Source organism: Indicator indicator, chromosome 17 (assembly GCF_027791375.1).
Source record: "Indicator indicator isolate 239-I01 chromosome 17, UM_Iind_1.1, whole genome shotgun sequence".
In the NCBI taxonomy this organism is placed as follows: Eukaryota; Metazoa; Chordata; class Aves; order Piciformes; family Indicatoridae; genus Indicator; species Indicator indicator.
The window spans coordinates 590,430-612,386 of record NC_072026.1 but is presented as its reverse complement, the minus strand read 5'-3'; the positions used below and the strand labels follow the sequence as shown (position 1 = coordinate 612,386).

The following is a 21,957-nucleotide window of genomic DNA, read 5'->3' as shown; positions in this document are numbered from 1 at the left end:
TCCTCAGCCTTAGCAACAGTACAGCCATAGTGCAACTTTCATGTGTAATTTCTATTTAATCACACGTCAAACTGCAGCCTCACAGGAATTAAACTTTAAAAAGCATGCTTTCAGCTATCGTTTTGACATCTAGTTAGCACACAATAACTGCCTTTCAAAAGCTAAATAAAATGTTTGACATGCTTTAAATGTTATTTGTAGGTTTATTTGCCTCTTTATTTATTTCAATTCTTTGTTGTTACATCAAGAAACTCAGAAAATACAATTTAATTGTTAAGTGTTGCCAGGAAATGTCATATGAGAGATACTCTGGTACAACAAAGACTAGAGTCTGAAAAAAGATACCTATTGAGGTTCTTAATCAGAAGTTTGTAGCCTTCCCAGTTTAGAACATTTTCGTTTGGCAATTCAGTGCCCCCTGTGCTGCCAGAGGTAGACGAGAGCCTTGGCTTGGTTGGGTACTGCACTGAAAATTTGCTTCTTACAGCAGGTAGGGCTCAAAAATTTCTGTTGCTTACCCAGATGAAAATGAGGTCCTGAGAACTTTCTTTAGCAATAACCAGTACCTGAAATGTTTACCATTTCCACTTAGCAGGTGGGTGCAGTTTGCCATGCCCGCAGGGAGTGCCTGTGGGATATGTGAGGATGCTTTTCAAAAGGCACCCCCAGCAAATGCAGCAGTCAGGTGATACTCTGGCAGGACGACTTGTCTCCACTGGAGCCAGCTGACATTGTTAAGTAATTTCCATTTGAGCAGGTAGAGAGGCACCATCTGTTCTACTGCTTTGCTGTGGAGGTAGCAATTCTTGCACTGAAAAGCTACAAATCTGTCTGGGACAGTATTCCACATGGAGCCTGCCTTCCTCTGGGCTGTCAACCAAGCTTTTAGTTGGTCTTTTGAAACTAATAGATTAAGCTTCCTGCATCTTAATTAGCTAATTAAGTGGGAGGAGTTATTTAAAGTTAAAAAAAAAATTAAAAAGTGAAAGACTCAAACTATTTCCACATCTCTAACTCCTGTGGGGCAGTTGGGTTGTTAATCATACTGAGAAATAGAAACTTTCATTTGTTAAAACTTTCTCTTCTTTAGAAGGAAGCCAGATGCTGTGTTAGTAATTAGTGAGGATGTAAGATACCCTTTATTAGAGATGTGAAATCAGGAGGACCAGACAAATTTATAGCAAGAATGGCCAAAGGATTATACTTGATGCCTGCAGTTTTCAATAGCAGGAAAGGTAATTTTTGCCAGTATTTAAATGATAAATAAGGTAAAGCATTAAAAGAGCAGGTCTGTTTGATTTGACAAACACACAGACAACCAGAAGCTGAAAGAGATGCAGTCAATGAAGACAGGACAGCAGCAGCTGACAACAGCTGAAGTGTTCAGTGGAAGAAGGGACAAGCTGAGCTGCACAGGGTAACAGTTAGGGCTAATGGCACTGACAGGGGCTGAGAGCATTGCTTTCCTGCATGAGATAGGGAAACTGCAGGGTTTAAGGTCCACTAAGCTTGGGCTTCTAAAATCACCTGGATGTTGTCACTTTGATGCACACTTGTTCTCCTCTCTCTCCACCCCAGTGGGCAGGTTCCTTGATTTGCTCCCTAAAAAGCCCCACCCTGTCCTGTGCAAGGTCACTGTAGGCCATACTACAGGAGCAATAAACAACTGCTAATCCATAGAGGATGATTACAATAGTGAATAGTGATGTATGTCTAGTTGTGTGTAGCAATGGTGAACAAGAGTGCTCAGCTGCTTCACAGACAGTTCAATAGAAAATATGAGTGGTGTTGTAAATATTTAGAAGCGAGTCTAATTTGAGGGGAAAATGATAATGAGCTACATTATGTATGTCATCCATTAGGGAGTCATCAAAACAACATAGTAAGAGCTTAAATGTAATGCTCTGACCTTCAGTAAGTATATCAAATACAGACTTACAGAAGAGTTGATGAAAGCTGCTTGGGCCATAATAGCTGTGCTGTGCACACCACTGAGTTTAGGGAAAGGAGAAATAGAAATACCAGCAAGTCCTTCTCCAGTCTCAGCACAAAGCCTTGCTTCTCACTGAGCTGGTGGCTGCAGCCTTTCAAGCTGTTTGTTTACATATTATTCTGAGAATTTTGCATTGATAGTGGCTGGGTCCTGTGTGTCTCAAAGTGTATGAAACAAAATATTGTTGTTTTGGAACAAAAGGTGAGAGTTGGGTATAGAAAGATTTGAGCTGGAAATTGCAGTTTGATTAGGGGTTTTCTTTCACAACTGAGTACTGCTCCTGCGGGAGGAGAGCTGCTGTCTGGTTATTTAAGGCATGCATTTCATACCTTCCTAGCATTTGAAAGACTTAAGCAACTTGGAACATTAATAGAAAAACTAGATTTTTAAATGTGAAAAAATATTGGTGCCTGCTTCTTTATTCACTGGGTCCTAAAAGCAGAGAAAACTGCTGAAGTAGTCCTATCACACAGCATCTCCTAAATAATGTATGTTTTAAAACAAAACTATCATCTAAATAATATCATTCAGCACAAATTAAATACTAGTATTTTTTATTTATGATCTCCTTTTAAAAGGATATTAATTTGCTTCAACAAATGAAGATAATAAGGTTAATGATTTAATGTTCTGCAGTTGATAGCTGCTGCTTTTCCCATTACTTTCTTTCAGTTTTTGATTATAAATTGGCTAACCCCTGGTGTATAATTCCAGAAATCATCCCTTCAATGTATCCAAAGCTATTTACTCAGACTCATCTTTTGTTATTCCCACTGCCACAGCCTAATTATTACAGTGAAAGATTGAACAGAAATGGTTTGGGGCTTTGATCAGTCTTGGTATAAATTTGAGTGGTGAGAGTGAAAGGTTTGGGGCTCTCTGCCATGATTTGATCCCTCTGGACATTGCTTTTACCAAACACCCTGGGCGCCAGGCGAGGTCTCGGACAGGGTTTGAGTTGGCATCAGGACAGCTCTGGAAACAAAATTCTTTTTCTTTTCTTCGTACCAGTGAAGACTAATTTAATACTGCTAAGTATGTCACAGAACCTACACTACTGCTCTACTCTTTCCCTTCAATTTTCACTCCATTCCCCTCTTCCAGTCGAATTGTCTCTATTACAAATTCCTACATCATCATTTTCTGAAGCCACTAAAAATGCAGAACAGCATCGCTTGCATTTCTCTCTCTTTGGAAAAAAATATATTAACTGTCAGTCAAATAAATAAAACAAACCATAATCCTTGTTATTCTATTACTATCCGTGCTAAGTCCCTTTGGAGATAAATAGAAAAGCAGCTGGAGTCTGAGGATATTTTGTAATTGTATAAATTGAAATTTAAATGCCTCAAGGATGAAATTTCCAAAATAATTGTGACAGAAGATCAGTCCCAGCTTTTGCCAAAAGTTTAGTACAATGACTTGTTCCAGATCGTTGTCTGATGGCTGCCTGAGTTAAGGGCAGCATTGCCATGTAGAGAAATAGCCTTGTCTCGGGAGAAGCTCTAGCAGTTGTTCCATCACCCAGTGACCCCTTTCCAGCAAAAAAGGGGACTGGGAAAAGGAGAGAAGACCCATGGGTTGAAGTGAAAACGGATTTAATGAAGCAGCCAAACTAATACCAATGCCAATCCAAAGCATATAAAGTCATACCCAGCCCAGCAAATGTACAGCAGTAGGAGCAGGGGCATGAGGAGCTCTTGTCCCCAGCAAGCACCCTCTTGCACACTCAGTGTGATGCTCATGGTCTGGGGTACTCCTGTAGCCAGCTCAGCTCAGCTGTCCTGCCCGACTCAGAACTGCTAATGGCTTGCAGCCCATGGCTGGCCTGGGCTTTAGTGCCAGTGAAACCAGGACACTGCAGGGTTGAAATCTTGATAAATTCTTCCAGAAGTGGAAGTGTGTGGGGGGGTTAGTTGTGAACCTTTCACCATCTGATTTTTTTCTACTGGGTTGTCAGTTACAAGAGGGATGTCTTCTCCCCTTTCCATTCTGTGTGGTAGGGGTCATTATGTGTTCAGGTTTTCAGAGCTCATCTAATGTCTTGACTTGATCTGTTCCAATTTTTATTAAAGATCTGCCTAATGAAGAAGAGTCTAAAATCTGCAGATTTGGTAAACAGGGAAGCAGAACTGGAAGGCAGAGTGAACTTGATGATAAGCAGATGAAATCATCTGGAAAAATAGAATGGCAGGAAGGGTGAATGCAAAGTGCCACAGCACTTAGGCTCTAGTAATGAATGGCAATAACCAGAAAGGGGACAACTATCAAAAGATCATTAGAAAAGAAATGGGCATTATGGTGATTGGCAAGGAAAATGTGCTGTGCTACAGTGGAAAAGGCAAAGCAGTAGGGGAGCCTGCAGCAGATGTGGGATGATCCTTCTGCTCCGTGCCCTGCTTTGGAGATCTCTGCTGAAGCTCCATACGGAGCTCTGAGCAGTGCCCAGAGAAGTGAGCAGGAGTGAGCAGGTGTGCAGGGGAGCAGGGAGCCAGCAGAAGGCATACGACAGACTGAAGTTATGAGGTCTGTTTATTCTGAAGGAGACTACAGTGCCCAATACCAGAGAGATGAGTGGGAATGAATAACCAGGCCATGATAGATGGGACTGAGAAGTGATTTGTTTTGTCAAAAGACAAAGGCAGGTTAGACACTGGGAGGAAGCCTCTCCAGCATCAATGGTGAAGCACTAGAGCAAGGTTTCTGGGAAAGCTATGAATTTGTTGCTGGTAGCTTTTGGGAAGAGTTTTCCCAGTTGCCTTTTTCCTGGCTGTACAGTGCTCTACAGCATCTGTCTGCAGGAAACAAATGTCTAGGGACCTCTGACATCTGCTGTATTATAAACACAGTATATACTTTTTTTTCTTTTGCATCATTGCATCAAAAATCTGATCTGCATCTTTACTAATCCCAGCAGCTCCAGAACTGGACCTTTCAAATTGTATTTTGAGAAACATCAAGCTAAGAACATTTGAAATTGTTGTTCTGGAATTTTTTTTTTTTTTTGAGTCTCTGTGTTTTCAAACTTGGAAATAAGATGCATGGAAACAAGCAGGAGAGCTGCTTATTTCTTTGCTCATGTTTTCTTTTAGAGACAGATTTACATGCCAGTTATTCAGGTTCTAAGTCATGCAGAGTCACTTAGGTGATGAAAATACTGTCCTGTGCCTGATGCCCCATGTGCTTCCTTCAGCTCAGCCCTGTGCTGTGACACTCTCCTTCTGGAGCTCCCTGTCTCCCAGCTTTACCAGTTAGGTGACAAGTCTGTAGTATAACTGCAATGAAAGGGCTATCATGAAATGTCTGAAGGAGAGTAGTGGAATCTGCTTCTAATTCATTAGTGAAATCAACATGCAAAACCTATTGCAGTTGTTTTCAGTGCATGAGGCTTGTTGCTGTTTGTTCCTTCTCTGTCTTAGAAAAACCCAACAACATTAGAAGTGTGTCCCATTTTTTAGGCCCAAAAGTGTGGAACAGCTTTTAATGGGAGTGAAAATGTTTTCTGAGAAGTAGAAAACTGAGCAGTGAAATAAATTGAGCCTCCAAAGGTGATTGAAATCTCCAAGTCAATATACAAAAGGCATCCAAAGACTCGTGAAGTCTGACAGCATCTCTTTAGTTTGGGATGCCTTTCATTTTGCATCAGGCCTCATATTTTTGAGGCAGAAGGAAACGGTGCTGTCAGGTGAAGCATGTCTGAGAGCAGGCTGCCTGCTCCTGAAAGGCTGGAGTTGTGCACAGCTCAAGATAATGCCTCTGCAGCACAGAGCTGAAATCCTGCATTTCCTAAATTGCTTGCATTAAGCAATTACTGATACTGTAGTGGAAACCATATCATTTTCTTCCTTCCTTGTAGCCTCAGCGCCGTGTCACATTTCACCTGCCAGATGGCTCCCAGGAAAGCTGCAGTGACAGTGGGCTTGGAGACCATGAACCCACGAGCAGTGCTAGCGCCTCGCACCCGCTGCCCCTCGGCTTCCCTCAGGACGAGTACTATGAGCAAGCTTCGCCCAACAGCCGGACAGAGGGAGATGGCAACTCGGACCCGGAGTCCAGTAAGTGATGAGCTCTGGTCACCCTGGCTCTGAAATCATTCCAGTAGCAAAAGCAGGTTTCTTTTCCAGGTGTAATTAAAACTGGAGGTTGATTTTACTGTGGCCACAGGAGCCTTCTCTTTCTAAAAATGCAAGGTCTGACCATTGGCAACAACCCCCCCGGGCTGTGGGGAATTTACTGATGCCCTGGTGTGTCTATGGCTCTGTTGTGCTGTCCAGAGAGGAGCATTCTGATGAGGTTGACACTGCTGCCCTACCAGTCATAGATACTGCGTGTGGCACTTCCTGCTTTCGAATGCAGTTCCTGATCCAACAGTTCTGCCTGATGTGGTTTGTTTTACCAGGAAGGATTCTGGCTGATGAGTAAGTAGGTCTCTGTGGTGGGTCTCTGAAGACACCACAGTCTCCACAAATAAGGAATTCTTGACTTGTCCTTTGGGAGTAGCTGTGGTGTGCAGCAGCAGTCTCCAAAGCATTTGTCACCTTGCTCCTGCTGCTGTGGCTGGCGTCCGACAGCACTGGTGGCAGTCAGGCAAGGCCAGAGTGAGCTCAGGAGCACGCCAGGACTGTGCACACTGAGGCTGCTTTCTCTGCTGGGCTGGGGCAGCCACTAAGAGACCTCACTCTGCTTCAGTCAGTTGTTAATTGTCGAGGGGCTCTTTATCAGGATTGAAAGCCTCCAAGGCCGCCTTAGCAGCCTAATAAATGATTTGCAGATGCCTCTGTTCTGGGCAAAACGTGGCCCAAAAGGTGTATTTCAGCTACTTTAGTGTATTATGAAAAGTGAATTAGTAAGTCCTGTGCACCTGAAACAGCTCTGTGAGAAGGTAGTTATGTCTCTGCCCTGGCAAATATAGCACTGCCTCTGACACCATGCTGGCTCTGACAGACCCAGCCTGGCTTGGCACCACACTTGTACTGCCTGAGAGAGGCTGAGGGGCTCGTCTACATGGATAAGGTCTGCTCTCTTCTTGTTGTTTGTACGCTGTTCCCTGGGGACCCTCAGTTTCAGACACTTAAAAATCAGAGAAGTGATCTGATTCCTGAAGTAATGCCAGATTATTGCTTCTGAACTGATAGACAGCTGACAACAACCATCAGAGCTTTTAGATCTTGTGCTGCAACCATTACTTAGAGTTTGCTTTTGTTTCTGTTTATATATTTGAGGCTTATTGAAGCTTAAGGGTGTATATTCGTATACCCTTAAGAATATTCTAGGCAGTCAAACTGAATTCTTCAGAGAGTGAGGCTCTTAAAGGTCTATAAATATTCCCCCAAAGAAAGAAAACACCAAGTTGTATATTGTGTTTGCTGCTTTTGCTGTGCTTACTCATGGTCTGATGTTGCCTTCTTGTTGTGTCCAGCTCTGTTATTTGTGCTTCACTGAGGTGAGCATGATACGCATTGGGTCCTTTCCTGCAGGGAGCATGGGACAGGAGCTGTTGGAACAGGCATGTGGATCCTGTGTTGCTGTTTACAAAGAGGCTCAGGTTTTTGATTTTTCAGTGATTTTGGAACCCAGTTTTTGCAATTTCAGAAGAAAAGTGAATCGTGGTTCTTCTAGAATGTTGCCCTGAAGTAATCCAGCTTTGACATCTGAACATCATTGACACACATCACTGCATGGCACCCGAGCAGGCATCTCAGTGATGTCTTTTCAAGTGTGAAGTTGAAGAAAGTTTAATCACCTGTCTAATTACCTGACAGTTCAGTTTTAAAGTTGAAATCACAATTTAATTAGCATTTATGTTCTGTGGAGATTTTTGCCTGTCTAGCCTGTGTCTTAGTGCCCTGGTTTCATTGACACGATGCAGCCTGATGCTCAGGGTGCAGAGCACAGGCTGCAGCCCTTTCAGTGCTTTGTGCTTACGTTAATGGCAACATCTAGTGGCAGGAAAGAAAGCAGACAGGAGTAAGTGTCACCTGTGTGCTCTCATACATCTGAGTAAGAAGCATAATTTTATTCAGCATACTGCTGCCAAGTGACTTACTGTAGATAAGAGCCTGTCTTGTGTGCTGATCTGTGAAAGTACTCAGCCTGAAGTTCATTTCTGCATGTGACACACATCTGGTCCATACTACAACAGTGAAAACCATTCTGAATTTACAGTTTCTGCTACAACCATGCTGCTAGATTTTTGATTGGTGCTTGCTTTATTCCATCAGGAGATATTAAAAATATCTCTATTCTTGTTTCAGGGACCAAAATTCTGTTAATGTGAAGAGAGGAAGGAGTATATGGTCAGGGAATCCGAATAGGATGCACACAACAGAATAAGCACAGTTCTTCGTTCTGTCTTAAGATCTTCAGTATCTGACCTGTCTTAATCTGAAACATTATCTAAAGCACTAAGACTGATTAATCATCTGATGGTGATGTAGTTCAGCTTTGCCTACCAAGGAGACACAGAGTTGGGATGAAACAACTTCAGTAAAACCGAGATCCTGCTGAGACGTTAAGTGGCTTGTGGAAGCTGGTGACAGCTGCCACATCGCACAGGGAAATATTCAAAAGTCTTTTCTCCTTGTTTTTCCTGAATACAGTTCTTAGGTCTTGTTTCTCTAATATTGGAAGTTACTGTATCTTGGAAACTTTTCATTTAGTAGCAATATCAATGCATTTACTGCAAAACACTGCAACAAATGAGCACAACTTAAAAACCACTGAGAAGCAGTGGTGAGAGAAAGACTTAAAAACTCACTTCCAATACAGGACTAAAGCAAGGGTGAAAGATTAACTGTAAGAATATAGTGGCTAGAAACCTATGAACACTTTATATGTACACCCTTAAAATTAATTGACTGTACTAATTAAAATTAGAAATAGGTTATTTAAAATGATTTGTCTTCTTTTCCTTTAGTTGCCTCCTTAAGAAAAGCATAAAGTGCCATGTGGTAGCTGTGTCATGAGGAAGAGATGCCAATAAAGTGCCACACTGAGTAAATAGCAACATAAAAGTACATGCAGGTCTGCAGAGAACATTAGCCTTAAGTAACGGCATAATGTACATGGCATTCATATATCTTCTGCTCCTAGATTGCTCACACTAATAAAGATGCTCCAGTAGCTCCCTATGCCAAGGATTTTAACCATATCACCTCGCCCACACACACTTTCCCCCCCTGTATTATGTTTATGTAAAAAGCACATTCTAAACACAGACAAACAGTAACAAATTCTCTCTGGGAGAACCTCCCTAGCAAACTGTGTCCCTGTGGGGCTGCCTTACTGGCTGTGAGCCATGATGTTGACCAAAGGGGTTAAAGGTGCAGGTTAACCCAGCCATGACTGGTTATTTAACACGTGTGACATTAGTGACACATTTGCACACTTCTCTTGTTCTCAGAGACTGATCTCTCTAGAGAATAAAATTAGAAAAGACCTGGGAGTGACAGTTGACAGCTGTTAACTGACCAAGAAGGCCACCAGCATCCTGGCAGGGATCAGCAATGGTGAGACAAGTAGGACCAGGAAAGGGATTGTCCCCCTGTACAGGGCACTGGTGAGGCCACACCTTGAGTACTGGGTTCAGTTTTGGGGTCCTCACTCCAAGATGGACATTGAAGGGCTGGAGCTGGTGAAGGGTCTGGAGAACAGGGCTGGTGAGGAGCAGCCAAGGTACCTGGGGTTGTTCAGTGGGGAGAAAAGGAGGCTGAGGGGAGACCTCATTGCCCTCTACAACTCCCTGAAAGGAGGTTGTAGCCAAGTGGGGGATTGACCTCTTCTCCCTGGGAACAAGTGATAAGATGAGTGGAAACATCCTCAAGTTGCACCAGGGGAGGCAGATACTAGAAATAAATGTCTTGACTAAAAGGGTTGTCAAACACTGAGGCACAGAGATGTGGTGCTGGGGGACATGGTTTAGCACTGTTAAAGTCTTTTACAAGCAGAATGATTCTATGATGCTATGACTTTTCTTACTTGCATTTGGCAAATGTGGGATATGCCCAGTTCAGCTAAGAAAGGAAGCAGAGCAAGAGGAATATGATTGCATCTTTGGGGGGGAAGTGACCCAGGAAACCTGAAAGTGATATGCAATTAATTAATTTTAATTATTTTGTAAACCCAAAGTGGCAATATAAACACAGCTAGTTGCAGATTAAAGGAGCAGTTCATGAGGCAAATCATGCCAAGATTTCAGAGGTTTGAATAGGAGAAAACTGGTGCCTGAAGAAGTGGGGTCTCCAGAGTGATAGTGAACATGAGGTGGTGACTGGTGAGGCAAGAGAGCTGCCATGGAAATCAGAAGGCATTGTACAAGGAAAGGGTGGCCTAAGAACAAGCTGTTAGTACTGTCACTTCATGGTTACTTGAGCTGGTGCTGCCAGAGGTGCCTATGGCTGCTTGTTTGTATCTCTCAGGTGCACCTTCCCTTGTGGCAACACAAGTGTTTGTAGAGCTGCTTGGGTGAACAGTGTAGAAGAATTCATCAACATGGTAGAAGAATTCATCTGGGTTCAATCTGACCTACAAGAGGGGAAGAGTTCTTTTAAAATGGATGAATTCCCAGGTTCTGTTCCTCAGATGAGGCACTGCTTGTGGACAGCAAACAAGTGAATGAGTAGCTGGGGCAAAGCTTAAGCTGGCTTTAGGTGATCATCAGACTTCAAGAGAATTAGTCTTAAGAAGTCTTAAGACAATAATCTATGGTATTTAGCCACATAAGATGAAGGTTTGCAGCCAGGATGACATCTGTTCATGATTAAAGATAGCACATATTTCTTGCCCAAAATTGAATGAACTTTGCCTTAATTTTTGATAAGGATGATGTTGATGAGAGCAAGGACAGGCTGATGAAGAATAATGATAATGGAACTAAGAGTCAGAGCAGGTTCAATGCATCGGTGAGGAGGAGAGGAGATAATCTGCCTGCCTTAATATCAAAAGTTACAGTGTTTGCCTTATTTATCTGTAATTCTAAGAGAAGAAGTGTCAAGACAAAACAAGTGCTCAGTCAAGCTTCTCACTGCTGGAAAATATTCACAGGATCATAGGATGTTAGGGGTTGGAATGGACTTCTGGAGATCATGGAGTCCAACCCCCCTACCAGAGCAGGACCGTAGAATCTAGCTGCAGGTCAAGAAACTAAGATGTGCACAAGCAGAAAACAAGGAATGGTGCCATAGGTGTCCCAAGAATGGCACTAGATAAGCTCTGCTGCCTCACTTCAGTGACATGGATTTTTAAGACTGGGGAATCTATATAGATTTAAGAACTAATAACTGTTATTATGACATTAAGGTGGAGCATTAGTAATTAAGAAAGAAAAGACACAGAGGAATGGGAAAATCTCCATCGTTATCTTCACTGAGCTTGGCATTGCAAAGCATGAACATGTCAATGAAATATTCTGCTGTCTCTGAGCCAAACATCACTGCAAACACAGAGGAGGAGATGGGGATGACACAAGAATTGGATTTTGCTGAGGATTTGTAGTAATAGCAGTGGGATAAAATCTAATAGTTGAGAGTCTTTCTCATAGGAATGGGTGTATGTAACCAGTACATAAATCACTAGCTGAAAATGACATAAAGAAAAAAACAACTGCACATTACAAAGATAAACTATAAATCACCAGTGCCTAGTGTGACTGAGCAGACCCTGAGCTACCCCTGATACAGGGGAAAAAATAAAGGAAGGAATAAAACCCAACAGCCAAGGCTTCGATGATGCCACAGTGGGAATATTATGATTAAAGTTAGCTTCCCACATTAGACTCACTTGAGAAACAGGTATAAAGAAATCTTACTAACAACAAGGGACTGGAATGCCTATATATAGAGAAAAGGGTTTCCTACTGGCTTGTTTAAACTGCAGAGTAAAGGCTGGCTGGAGATTAGGAGTCCTCTCAAGCAACAGCAGAGAACAGGGGTAGAGAGATTCTGGTGACCAAAGTGAAGCTTTGGGTTGCTGCATGCAACCAGCTAAGGCCAGACATTTGAGGATTTCAAACAAGATCCATGAGGAAGCAGAGAAGCAGGGAATGAGAATGCTAATTGGCTTTAAAGAGAAACCTGAGAAATTTGAGAGCACAAATAAATTGTCCCCTGTATCAGCAGCAAGTCTGTTCTGTGATCAAAAAGGTTCCTTTTCTGTGTTGGTAATGTCAAAGCCACCAAGGAACATGTTTGCTGAGTCTCAGCTCTACCTTAGCCCTCGGCTTTGAATCCCAGTGCCAGGCTGGACACCAGGCTGGTGCAGGTGCTGTGTCCCTTGGCCCCACAGGGAGCTTGGCCCAGCTGATGCCCGGTGTCTGCACTGCCAGGGAGCCCTGCTGGCAGCCTGGCCTTGCACAGGCGTGGTGGGAAGATGACCTGAATGATGGCTTGCAGGGCCCTGTCCGTCTGGTAGATATGAAGAAGAAAAGGTCAGGGCTGCAGAGCAACAGCAGACAGCTGAAGAGAGTGAACTGGCTCTCCCTGGGGAAAGGGGCTGTGCTTTTTGCCATGCTGACTTGTCTGATAATCAAAAACTCTGCCGTTGCTGAAGTATACTCTTTAAACATCATCAGTAAGACTGCTCTGGCAGCTGGACTTCAGGCCTCATGCTGGGGCACAAGAGAAAATAAGATGACAATTTAACTAGCTTGTTCCCTATCCCAGAGCTGGGGCTAGCAGTGCTTGCCAGCAGGAAGGGTTTCTGTTTTAAAAAACAATGTGTTCTCTTTCTTTTTGTTCTTTTCCTGTGTGCTTTTAGTTCCTCAATGAGATTGAAGCGTATCAGTAATACTTTACTTCAGTTGTTGGTGAGTTGTAAACACACTATAGCACTTAGGTCTAATTTGAGTGAAGAAAGGAAGACACTGTCGTTAGTTAAAGATAATAAATCTTGGGCTAAATGCATCCCAGGCTACCACATCTGCCCGTTGGGTCCTTTCACTTCTGCTGTACTGGGTTTTTCTATCCCCGCAGCTGAACACTAATAATTAATTCAGAAAGTGCTGAGGTAATTAATCTTTCTGAGGCAATAGCATTTGATTGATCTTCTACCTTTAATCGAATTAGCTGGTGGGTAGGTGGGAGACTGTACTGGCTGACTCCGGGACTGTGCCAGCCTCTGTGGTGACCTCCTGAGAGCACACCCATGAATCACACACACAGCCACCACAGCAAGCAATGCCTGGCTGCTGGATCGGAAGGATGGGGACCTGGGAGAGATCAGGATCAGTCTGTGCCCAACATTGATGTTTTAAAGCACATCCCCTTTGGACCAGCAGCTTTAGATCTGCATGGCAAATGTCTGAGGGCATTGAATGTCACAGGGATGACCACTGTCTGGGTTTTCCACGTGTTTTAGTGGTCTGTTTCTCAAATAAAATAACCGTGCAGTCGTAAATGATCAGTGAACAGGCCAACAGAAACTCCTAGGAAACAAAACATTATGAAACCCTTGACTTGTTGATGACTGAAGACTGGAGAGAAGAGGTCAGAGTGGAGAGGTGAATTTACAGTGATACAGATGAGTGGCTTTTGCAAACGAAGTTTCACTTGTACGTAAGAGGATACAGATTGCATATTCAGAAATAATTCAATGATTTTGTAATTTGATCCCTGAGTGCCTGACTTAAGGGTTATTAAGGCAGCTGACACAAAGAGGGGGAACGGACGAAGCAAATTAATTGAAAAAATGCAAAGGCAAAAGATTGTGCTCAGAGCCTGGCAGTCACACGCAGCACTACGGACACAGGCTGGTTCAAAACCTTATGGTCTTTGTGAACAGGGAGTACTCTCCACAAATTCTCCTAGGTGTAAACTGGAGATTTCTTTTTTATTGTTGCTACTGGACTGTAATACCTTGATGTACATTTTTTGCTGTTTGAAGAAAAGATAAAAGCCCTTTTGCTGAGGTGTGCCATGTTCTTCCATGCAAAATCGATGGGGATTGATGAGCAAAATCAATGGGGGGAATCTGTTGGATTTTCCAGGCCACAGGCTGGGGTGAAGGCATTGATGCAATGTTAATGAGTTTGTGAATGCCTTCCAGACTGGGGTTGCTGACAGAAGTTACCCTGTTTGAAAAGATTAGGCAGAGTAGCTCTACCTTGCAGATTAGAAATCAGCTGTTTGTTGTGAAATAATAAGGAAGACTTTAAAGTGTTTGTTTTGGGTTTTTTTTTAATAATAGATGAGATCTGACATCTATAAACAGTGATTTAGTGGCAGATGTTCTGTGATATATATTTATGTTATCACTTAAGCTGACATGGTAAGGGATAATCCTGTTTCTTTCTGTTTCAGGTTTACAAAAGTTTTAAAATCTATCACTAAGCAGGCAGCCTGGTGTGGCAGGGGTATATGGAGAGCAAATTTCTTCCCTCTGCTTTTCCAGACTCCTTTCAGTCTGACTCACTGTCATATTTGCAGTAAATAGAGGCCCTGAAGTTTAGCTGGTAAATGGAATCTAATTTGGGGCCCCCTGTATCCAGGAGTACATTAGGGCTTTGGTGGTTAGCATAGCTTGGGAAGTCAGAAAGGGCACAGATTGCAGTGGAGGTTTATCTGGAGCCTGTGAAAGCTGAAGTCATTGATAGAGTTCCCTTCTGGTGACAGCTCTGAAGATGAGTGCATCCTACAGATCATAAATCTAGTTATGGATGAGATGGAAGTTTGGAAGCAGACCTCTGCAAGTAAAGCAATGCCTTATCTCGTCCAGCGGGGCTGGAGGTGACAAGTGTGGAGACTAGGCACAAGTGCCAGGCGGCAGCGGGAGTGCGGGCGGCAAAGTCACCCTGCTCCAGCAAGAATTGTGGCAGAGGGGAGCAGTGCCCAGCTCTTGACAATGAGCTTTCTGTGCTTCTGGTTTAGACCAGGCCACCCACACAGCATGATAAAGTTTGTGTGATGTTTGTGTAACCTGTTGCTTAGGAGCCACACAGCAATTCACTTGATGTCCTTCCTCTGCCTGTCTCATTTTGTCTCCAACTTCCACTTCTTTCTTACGTGTAAGAACAGGAAAACACAGATGATGCAATTTGTTTTCTCTTTTTTTCAAGGCAAGATAATCAGTGGCACCAGGAGGAGCTTTTAGCAAAATGAAATACTGAGATGTTTGCTAGAATCTAGTTCCTATTTTAAACCCAGAACTACAGAAAAAACATTGGCTTTGTATTTTATATAATTTAAGCCATGTGAAAAATTGCATGATTATGATTTCATTTGAAGCATCTTAATTTATTACTTGGTTTCACTGCGATTAATGAAAAATATATGTTTGTGTATTCCCTGGATTTCTGTTACTTTTGTCAGGATGAGCAACACTGTTTCATCCTGAATAGCTTGGTGTAGATGAGATAATGGGGTGGGATAGTGAGCTGGAGCAGGAGTTAACTGCATCTGCCCTTTGTCATGCTTTCTGACATGCCTTGCTGTTGCAATGCTTAAAGCTCTACTTAAAGCCTCAGTGCACCAAATGAAAATTCTCTCTAAATAACAGGAGGAAGCAGCAAGAGATCCAGCTAAGGTACTCTTCCAAGGACAAGGAATTGGTTACCTGATTCTGTAGGGTCCCATCATCCAAAATAGCCATTTCTGTGAAACATCAGGAAGAACAATGGCACTTTTCAATAACTGCTCTTTTGTCTGGCAGTCTTGACTGATGTTCCAAACCCAGCGTCTCAGAAGGTGTGTCCTCAATGGAATGAGACCTTACAAAGTCTAGCAGTCGCCTGCTACTTTAAAGGAAGGCAAGCAGGGCTCCAGCAAGAAAGGCATTACTCGTGTCACATACTAATCACACAACAAAGAGCTGCTTAGAAACAGACAACCTCTGCCTTTCCTCCTCAGCAGGGCGTCATGTAAAGAAAAACAGTGGCAACAAAGGAGGTAGGAATGGTGAGAGAGAGCACTGTGCAAACTGTGAAAGCAGAGATTGTTTTTATCTTATTAGAATGGCTATTAAGGCTTTTCTTTATCCACACTCACTTTGTCACTGGGGGTCAAATGTTGCTGCTTTACAGAGTTGGCTGGGCTGGAGCTCTCTTGCTTCTGAGTCTAAAATGAGCTCCTCATTTCTCTTTTTTGTGGAGATCACAAGAATCTCTTTCTGTCCACCCTTTACCCTTCAGCATTACTTTGTGCTGCTCCTGTGCTGTTAGATATCCACAGCATTGTGAAGCAGGAGAGCTGTACATAAAGCAGACCCTTTACCCTACCATGTCCTGTCCATGGAACTGCTTTGGGTTATGTCTGTGTGTGGGGCCTGAGTGGCTGTATCATAATGAGGAGTTTAGATGATTAAAGGCTGTAAAGGATATTAACCCATGAATAATAAGCTTGGGTGATGAATTATCCAGTTTTCCATGCAAAGATTCCTGTTTACAACATGTTTAGCTTTTGAGGAAAGCATGAAGTACTTTCTCCTCAATCTTATATTATAATTTTGTTTGCATCTAAGCTACAAAAAGGTTTCAAAAGTTCAGTGTTGTGAATTATTCTGGAGTTGGAACAGGATGAGTCTTTTTTTCTTTTCCTTCCCTCTGAAATCTCCTTTTTTTTTTTTTTTTGGATACAGCAAAGCAATTTCTTCAGAGGGACTTTGTGTCTGGATCATTGTATGACTCCTGGCCCTTAATTTGTGTCAGAATGCAGCAGAGTGCCAAATACATGTCAGCCTCACAAATACACACAGCCTCAGAAATGTTGTTCTCTCTGTCATCCTGTAACTGGCACGGCAGAAGAAAGCACCGAGGAGAGAGCCGTGACATTAGCAGGGCTTCCTTTGCTGCTGGTGCCAGCCCCTGTAAGTTAGCAGGGCTCTAAGGGGAGCTCTTAGCCGTGGATAAGCCTAATGAGTACCCTTGGTTTATCTGAAGCTGCCTGCTGCTGCAAAAGGAAACTGACTCACTAAGGCTTAATGCGGCAGGAGATACTGTGTCTTTGAGCTAAGACGAGGGGTGTGCAGAGAGGCCTTCAAGGAGCATTTCAGGAGTGTTTGTTTCTGGCAGAGCCCGTGCTGTGGCAGGCGTCTTGCAACCAGAGAGCCCCAGCAGCTGAGAGCAAAGGGAGGGAAGAAAGATTCACACCGCATGGTTACAGCTGCCAGGGACACCTCTGTCTGCGTTGTGTAGTCCAATGCACTGGCATAAAGACTAAGCACTCTGGCAGAAAGTGCTACTGCAGAGGCCAAGAAAGGCAAGGGAACAGGGAGAGAAGGAAGTGCCCTGACCTTACTCTAGGCTCCAGGTTAGGAGCGAATCATTACAAGGTTTACAGACCTGAAGATATCAACACAGCCACTAAAGATGTCTCAATAAAAAACCCGCACAGTTCTTTCTTGGGTTTTAATAAATACTGAATTTGAGGATTTGTTTTCCCTTTGAAACACACATGCAGGGAAATGCAGTTCTGCTCTCTACATCCATCGTTAACCTCTGCCATCAGCTTTGTGTTTCTAATCTCATGAGTCTGGGAGAAATTAAAGTACAAGTAAGCAGATGTTTTCTAGTTGGTACAACACTTCTTCTTGCCAAAGAAGGAGAAAAGATGATGTGTGTGTGGGGACATTAATATTTCTTGTTAAAACGTGCTTTGCAGGCTGAAGAAACTCATATGCATAATGACAGTCAAAAGTCAGGGAGTAAAACCAGGAATTTGTTCAAACCAGCTGTGCTGCACAACTCTCTGACAGCAATAGAGGAGCGCTTGATCCAGTAAAAATGTCAGAATTCATTTAAAGGAAGCTGTAGCTGCTAGTTTTCGTTCGTCAAGACAGAAGGTTAACAAGTCTGTGAAGGGGACAGGAGGGGGATTCAGTCTTGTTGCATGGCAATGAAAACAGAAATGCTGAACTCTGATAGAGCTGCCCTGCTGCTGAGGGCAGAGTGCTCTGCAGCATCACAGTGTGGGTGCAGCGTGTGTGCAATGCTGCCAACCACACCTCCATCACCCAAACTTCCCTGAGAATCTCCCAAAGAAATGCTGACACCAAACAACAGAGCTGCTTTAATGCTCTTGCTAGCAGCTATTCTTAGGGGCTTTTTCCCAAGCTGACCTTGCGGTCATTGCCCCATTTCCCCCAGGAGTGCAGCACGGGGGGTTGTGTGCCCTACCCCAGAGCTTTGTAGGCTGGGCAGCACTGCAGACAGTGCGTGTGATTGCCCCTGATGGCTGGGCACGGTTACTCACTGTATTACTCAGCTGGAACTGGCAATATCTAATTAGTTTACTGGGTTATTTGGTTAGCATAGACTCTATGTCAGAAACAGTCCTGGATTTTTAGGGCAATGATTAGTAAGCTGAGTTACAGATGGTTTCAGCTATGAATTTAGAAACCAGATCCAGACAGCTGCCCGCACTGGAAAGCAAGATGATAGTTTCTCACCTGCAACACTGATGAAGCTCCAGAGTATGTAGTCCAGTACTTATCTTGCATTTGGACTTTAAAAATTGATGAGACTCTAAACAAATACTTTAACTGTGTCTTACTATTTATGGTGACAGAGAGACACTGGATCTAATGTCCTGTGCTGAGCAGTCTTTGACAATGCTGAAATAAGCACATAGATTAGACTGGAGGGGGAGAGGAGTGTGTGTGTCACAGAGTTTTCTGCTCCAGAAGCTGGCAGTGAAGTTGTGACCTAGCCAGGCATTCAGCATTTCTAATTCTCAGTCACTCCATCCTTTGCCCCCTAGCAAATGTATTCTAATCCACAACCATTTTGCATGCTGAGGTGAGATGTTAAATACAAGGAATTACTTTTAAATAATAAGCTTATGGCACAGACCAGCAAGAACAGGGATCTTGAGGTTAAAGTCAGCATTTTTCCTGCCACCTAAGCTGCTCTAAAGGAAGAAAGAGATTTTTATAAAGGGAGAAAAAAAACCCTGTGACTCCATCAAAATACACTGAAAGGAGCTTCTGAACGTCTGCTGTCATTGTCTATGTGTCTGGGACTTGTTTGTCCTCCATTGTTACAATATATGTATGGAGGCGAGATTTTCTCAGCTCTTTGTGCCACATATACTTGACTCCAGTTGTTGTCTTCGTTGCAGGCATGAGTCCTTGCAGAGGGACATATTTTAATGCAGAGCGCAAGAGGGTTTTTTTCCCCCACAACAGCAGAAGATGGTTCCAGTACAAATATGCTGTCTTTATTCAGATATCTATAATAACAAAGAGAGGAAAGAAAGCAGGTTGGGTTTTTTTCTCAACAGAAATTCCTTGGCAGACAAATCAGATTTTCAGTCAAGTATCAATAATATTTCTGGAATATACTGGATTTTTGCTCACTTCATCTGAGCTTCTGTTACGATTCTGCTCTGACACTATCCTTTTCCCTAAGCACACCTCCTTCCTGCTTAGCATCTGTGTGAGTTCTTCCTGGAGATTCACAAACTGGCAGCCAATGACATGAGATGGGCTGCAAAGAAGTAAGCAATATCTCTGCATGTTCTGTGAGCGAGGTGTGATTGCATTTGGTAAATAAACCAATGGGATTTGCTAGGATACTTATGCAATTGGGAGAACCTGTCACAACTTGAACTCTTCAAATCTCTCTCTAACTCCCAGTGAGGGCTGTGCAAGCCATCCACATGCCCAGAGTTTACCTTTGGCTTGTTTACTCTCTGAGACTTGGTGAGGTACAAGGAATCATTCCAGGTACTGAAGAGAGAAAAATGACAATGAACCCAGTCTGAGAGGACAGGGGTGTGAAGCTTCTGGTCAGACAGCTCAGTACTTTGTGTAGCAGACCTCACTGTAAAATGCTGAGGATAAACCCCAAACTTTGTGCTTCTATTTCAACAACTTCCTGTTCCCAGAGGAGAGCTTCATCTGCACAATGAAGTGCAGTGGATAAATATAGTGATAGCTCTGCAGGAATTAAAATCTTCTATGAAGAAATGCAAATAAATTGGGTATGAAGGGCTTTTGGGCAGTGGAAGAGATTGTGGAAATAGACAAAAGACCATTGCTGCCGTACAACCCCAACTAAAACCTGGCTGTGTTAGTGGGAGGTGTTAAGCCTTGACTTACTAAGCAAACCTGAAGTTGTTCACCGACAACACACAAAATGAGAGTAGCTCAACACTGATCCTGGGCTGTGTTTCCAAGGGATGTAGCATAGCTTGGCTTCAGATCTCTGACTGTATTACAGATTTACAGTCCTGGGCCCTTGAAAGGTGGGCATCTTTCCCATGGAAACTGAAGTGAGCTACCTTGACAGTTTTCAAACTATTCAACACATCACCACATGCTGGTGATTCAGTGCACATCACTTACAGGCATGTGTCTGTGTTCTGGGACTCAGACCTTTTGCACTGAGATTCTGCAAGACAATGAGTACTATAGAGACAGATATTTCCCAGTCACTGGAGAAACAAACCACTGCTAGATGTAAATCCAGCACAGGTGATCAGTGAAAATTGTTTTGAAGTATATTATATTTTCATTTTAATGTTGAAACTTTTATGTGCTCAGAAAGCTGAGTGCTATGTCTGGCTTTAGCCTGTGCTGCTTTATAATATGTAATTATCTCATGACAATGGTGCTCAGCGTGCATGAGAGCTCCTGCAGCAAGATTAGGAAGTTCAAGGAAGTGCTGTAGATCAGATGATAATGTCACATTTGTATTCTCTCAGCTCCCTAGCCACTATTGCACTTTGTAAAGCAGCCACAGAGAGGGACTGCAAATATGCATCATTTTTGTGTCAGATGAGACAAGGTTCAATGGTCCTTAAATAGCACCACCAGTGCCTTTTACACCCTCCACAGGGGCAGATGCTGCTCCAAGCACAGCACACCTTGTGTGGAATGTGCTTGTAGTCCTGTCCAGAGGCATGCCTTGCACTGCCCTATGGTAGCTGGATGGCTGAAGGCATCAGTAGCTCTGCAGAGCTATGCAGACCTGCACTGTAATTCTTGACACCCACCTCTGCAGTTGGAGGCACCTGGTGATATCTTTGTTGAAGCAGCAGCCTGCTGGAAAACTCTTTTGCGGTTTTCTCTTTCTAGCCTGGGATTTAGGACCATGGGACATATGGATGTATATGTGAACTGTGACTTGAAGAAAAGTGTCCACTTCCACTCCAGGTAGTGAAAGATGTTGTTAATATGAACTCTGTAAGGCAAACTGATAAGTTAACTACCACCTTTCAGCCTGGAAGTCGTGGGCTGATGGACAGAGGACGTGCCTGGTTTCCTGCTCTCAGGACCCCATGGATGCCCTCCAAACAAATCTGTAGATGGAGCAAAAGTCTTGTTGCTTGTTAATGTCACAGTCTTCCATCCCACTCCGCTGGGGGAGTAACTCGAAAGATGGCACAGACATAGAAAAGCTTGGATTGAGCAGAGGCCCCAGATTTGTATTTCCAGCCACCAACTGAATCCATGCATGAAATTGAGTCTAGCTGATTGTGTTGTATCAGGAGGAAGGAGATTTGTGTTTGATAGGGTCTGCAGAGCTCTGCTTGTCCTGCAGGCTCCAGCCATATCAGCATACTAAATCATGTTTATTGCTCAAGGGAAAATATTTACCCTACAGTTTTTCTGGGCTCTCCCTAGTGTGGTTTGGCCACATCTCCACAGGCTACCATGGAGTCTAACCTTTCTAGATTGCACCACTCCGTACAGGCTGCTTCTAACTTCCCTTCAAATTCAGATGCCCTCGGAAATGAATTTTCTCTGCATTTTGCCATGTTACTGCTGAAGTAGCATCCTTTGGTCAGTAGCACTGAGCAAGCAGTGCAGGCTTCAGATAGGACTGCAAGATCAGAATAAGATTTTATGGATTGTCTTGTTATCAGGTCCACAGTAGTTAGTTTTTCAAGAACTCACTGTTAGGAATGGGGAAGGGCCTTGTGTTGATGCTGTCGTAGCAGCAGCGCCAGTTCTTGTGTCACCAGATATTTACTGATGACTCCTTCGTTACAGAAACCAGAGCACATGGGGTGAGTTAGTGAAAATACCTTGGA

At 43.3% G+C, this 21,957-nt stretch overlaps 1 protein-coding gene across 1 annotated transcript in view; it reads left to right on the top strand.

The window, feature by feature from the left end:
* PCDH11X (protocadherin 11 X-linked) overlaps nt 1-21,957 on the top strand; it is a 389,119-nt gene that overhangs the window by 267,238 nt on the left and 99,924 nt on the right. Inside the window, exon 5 of the mRNA XM_054388497.1 lies at nt 5,850-6,048. Coding sequence (XP_054244472.1) covers nt 5,850-6,048 — 199 coding nt within the window. The remainder of the gene's footprint in view (nt 1-5,849; nt 6,049-21,957) is intronic.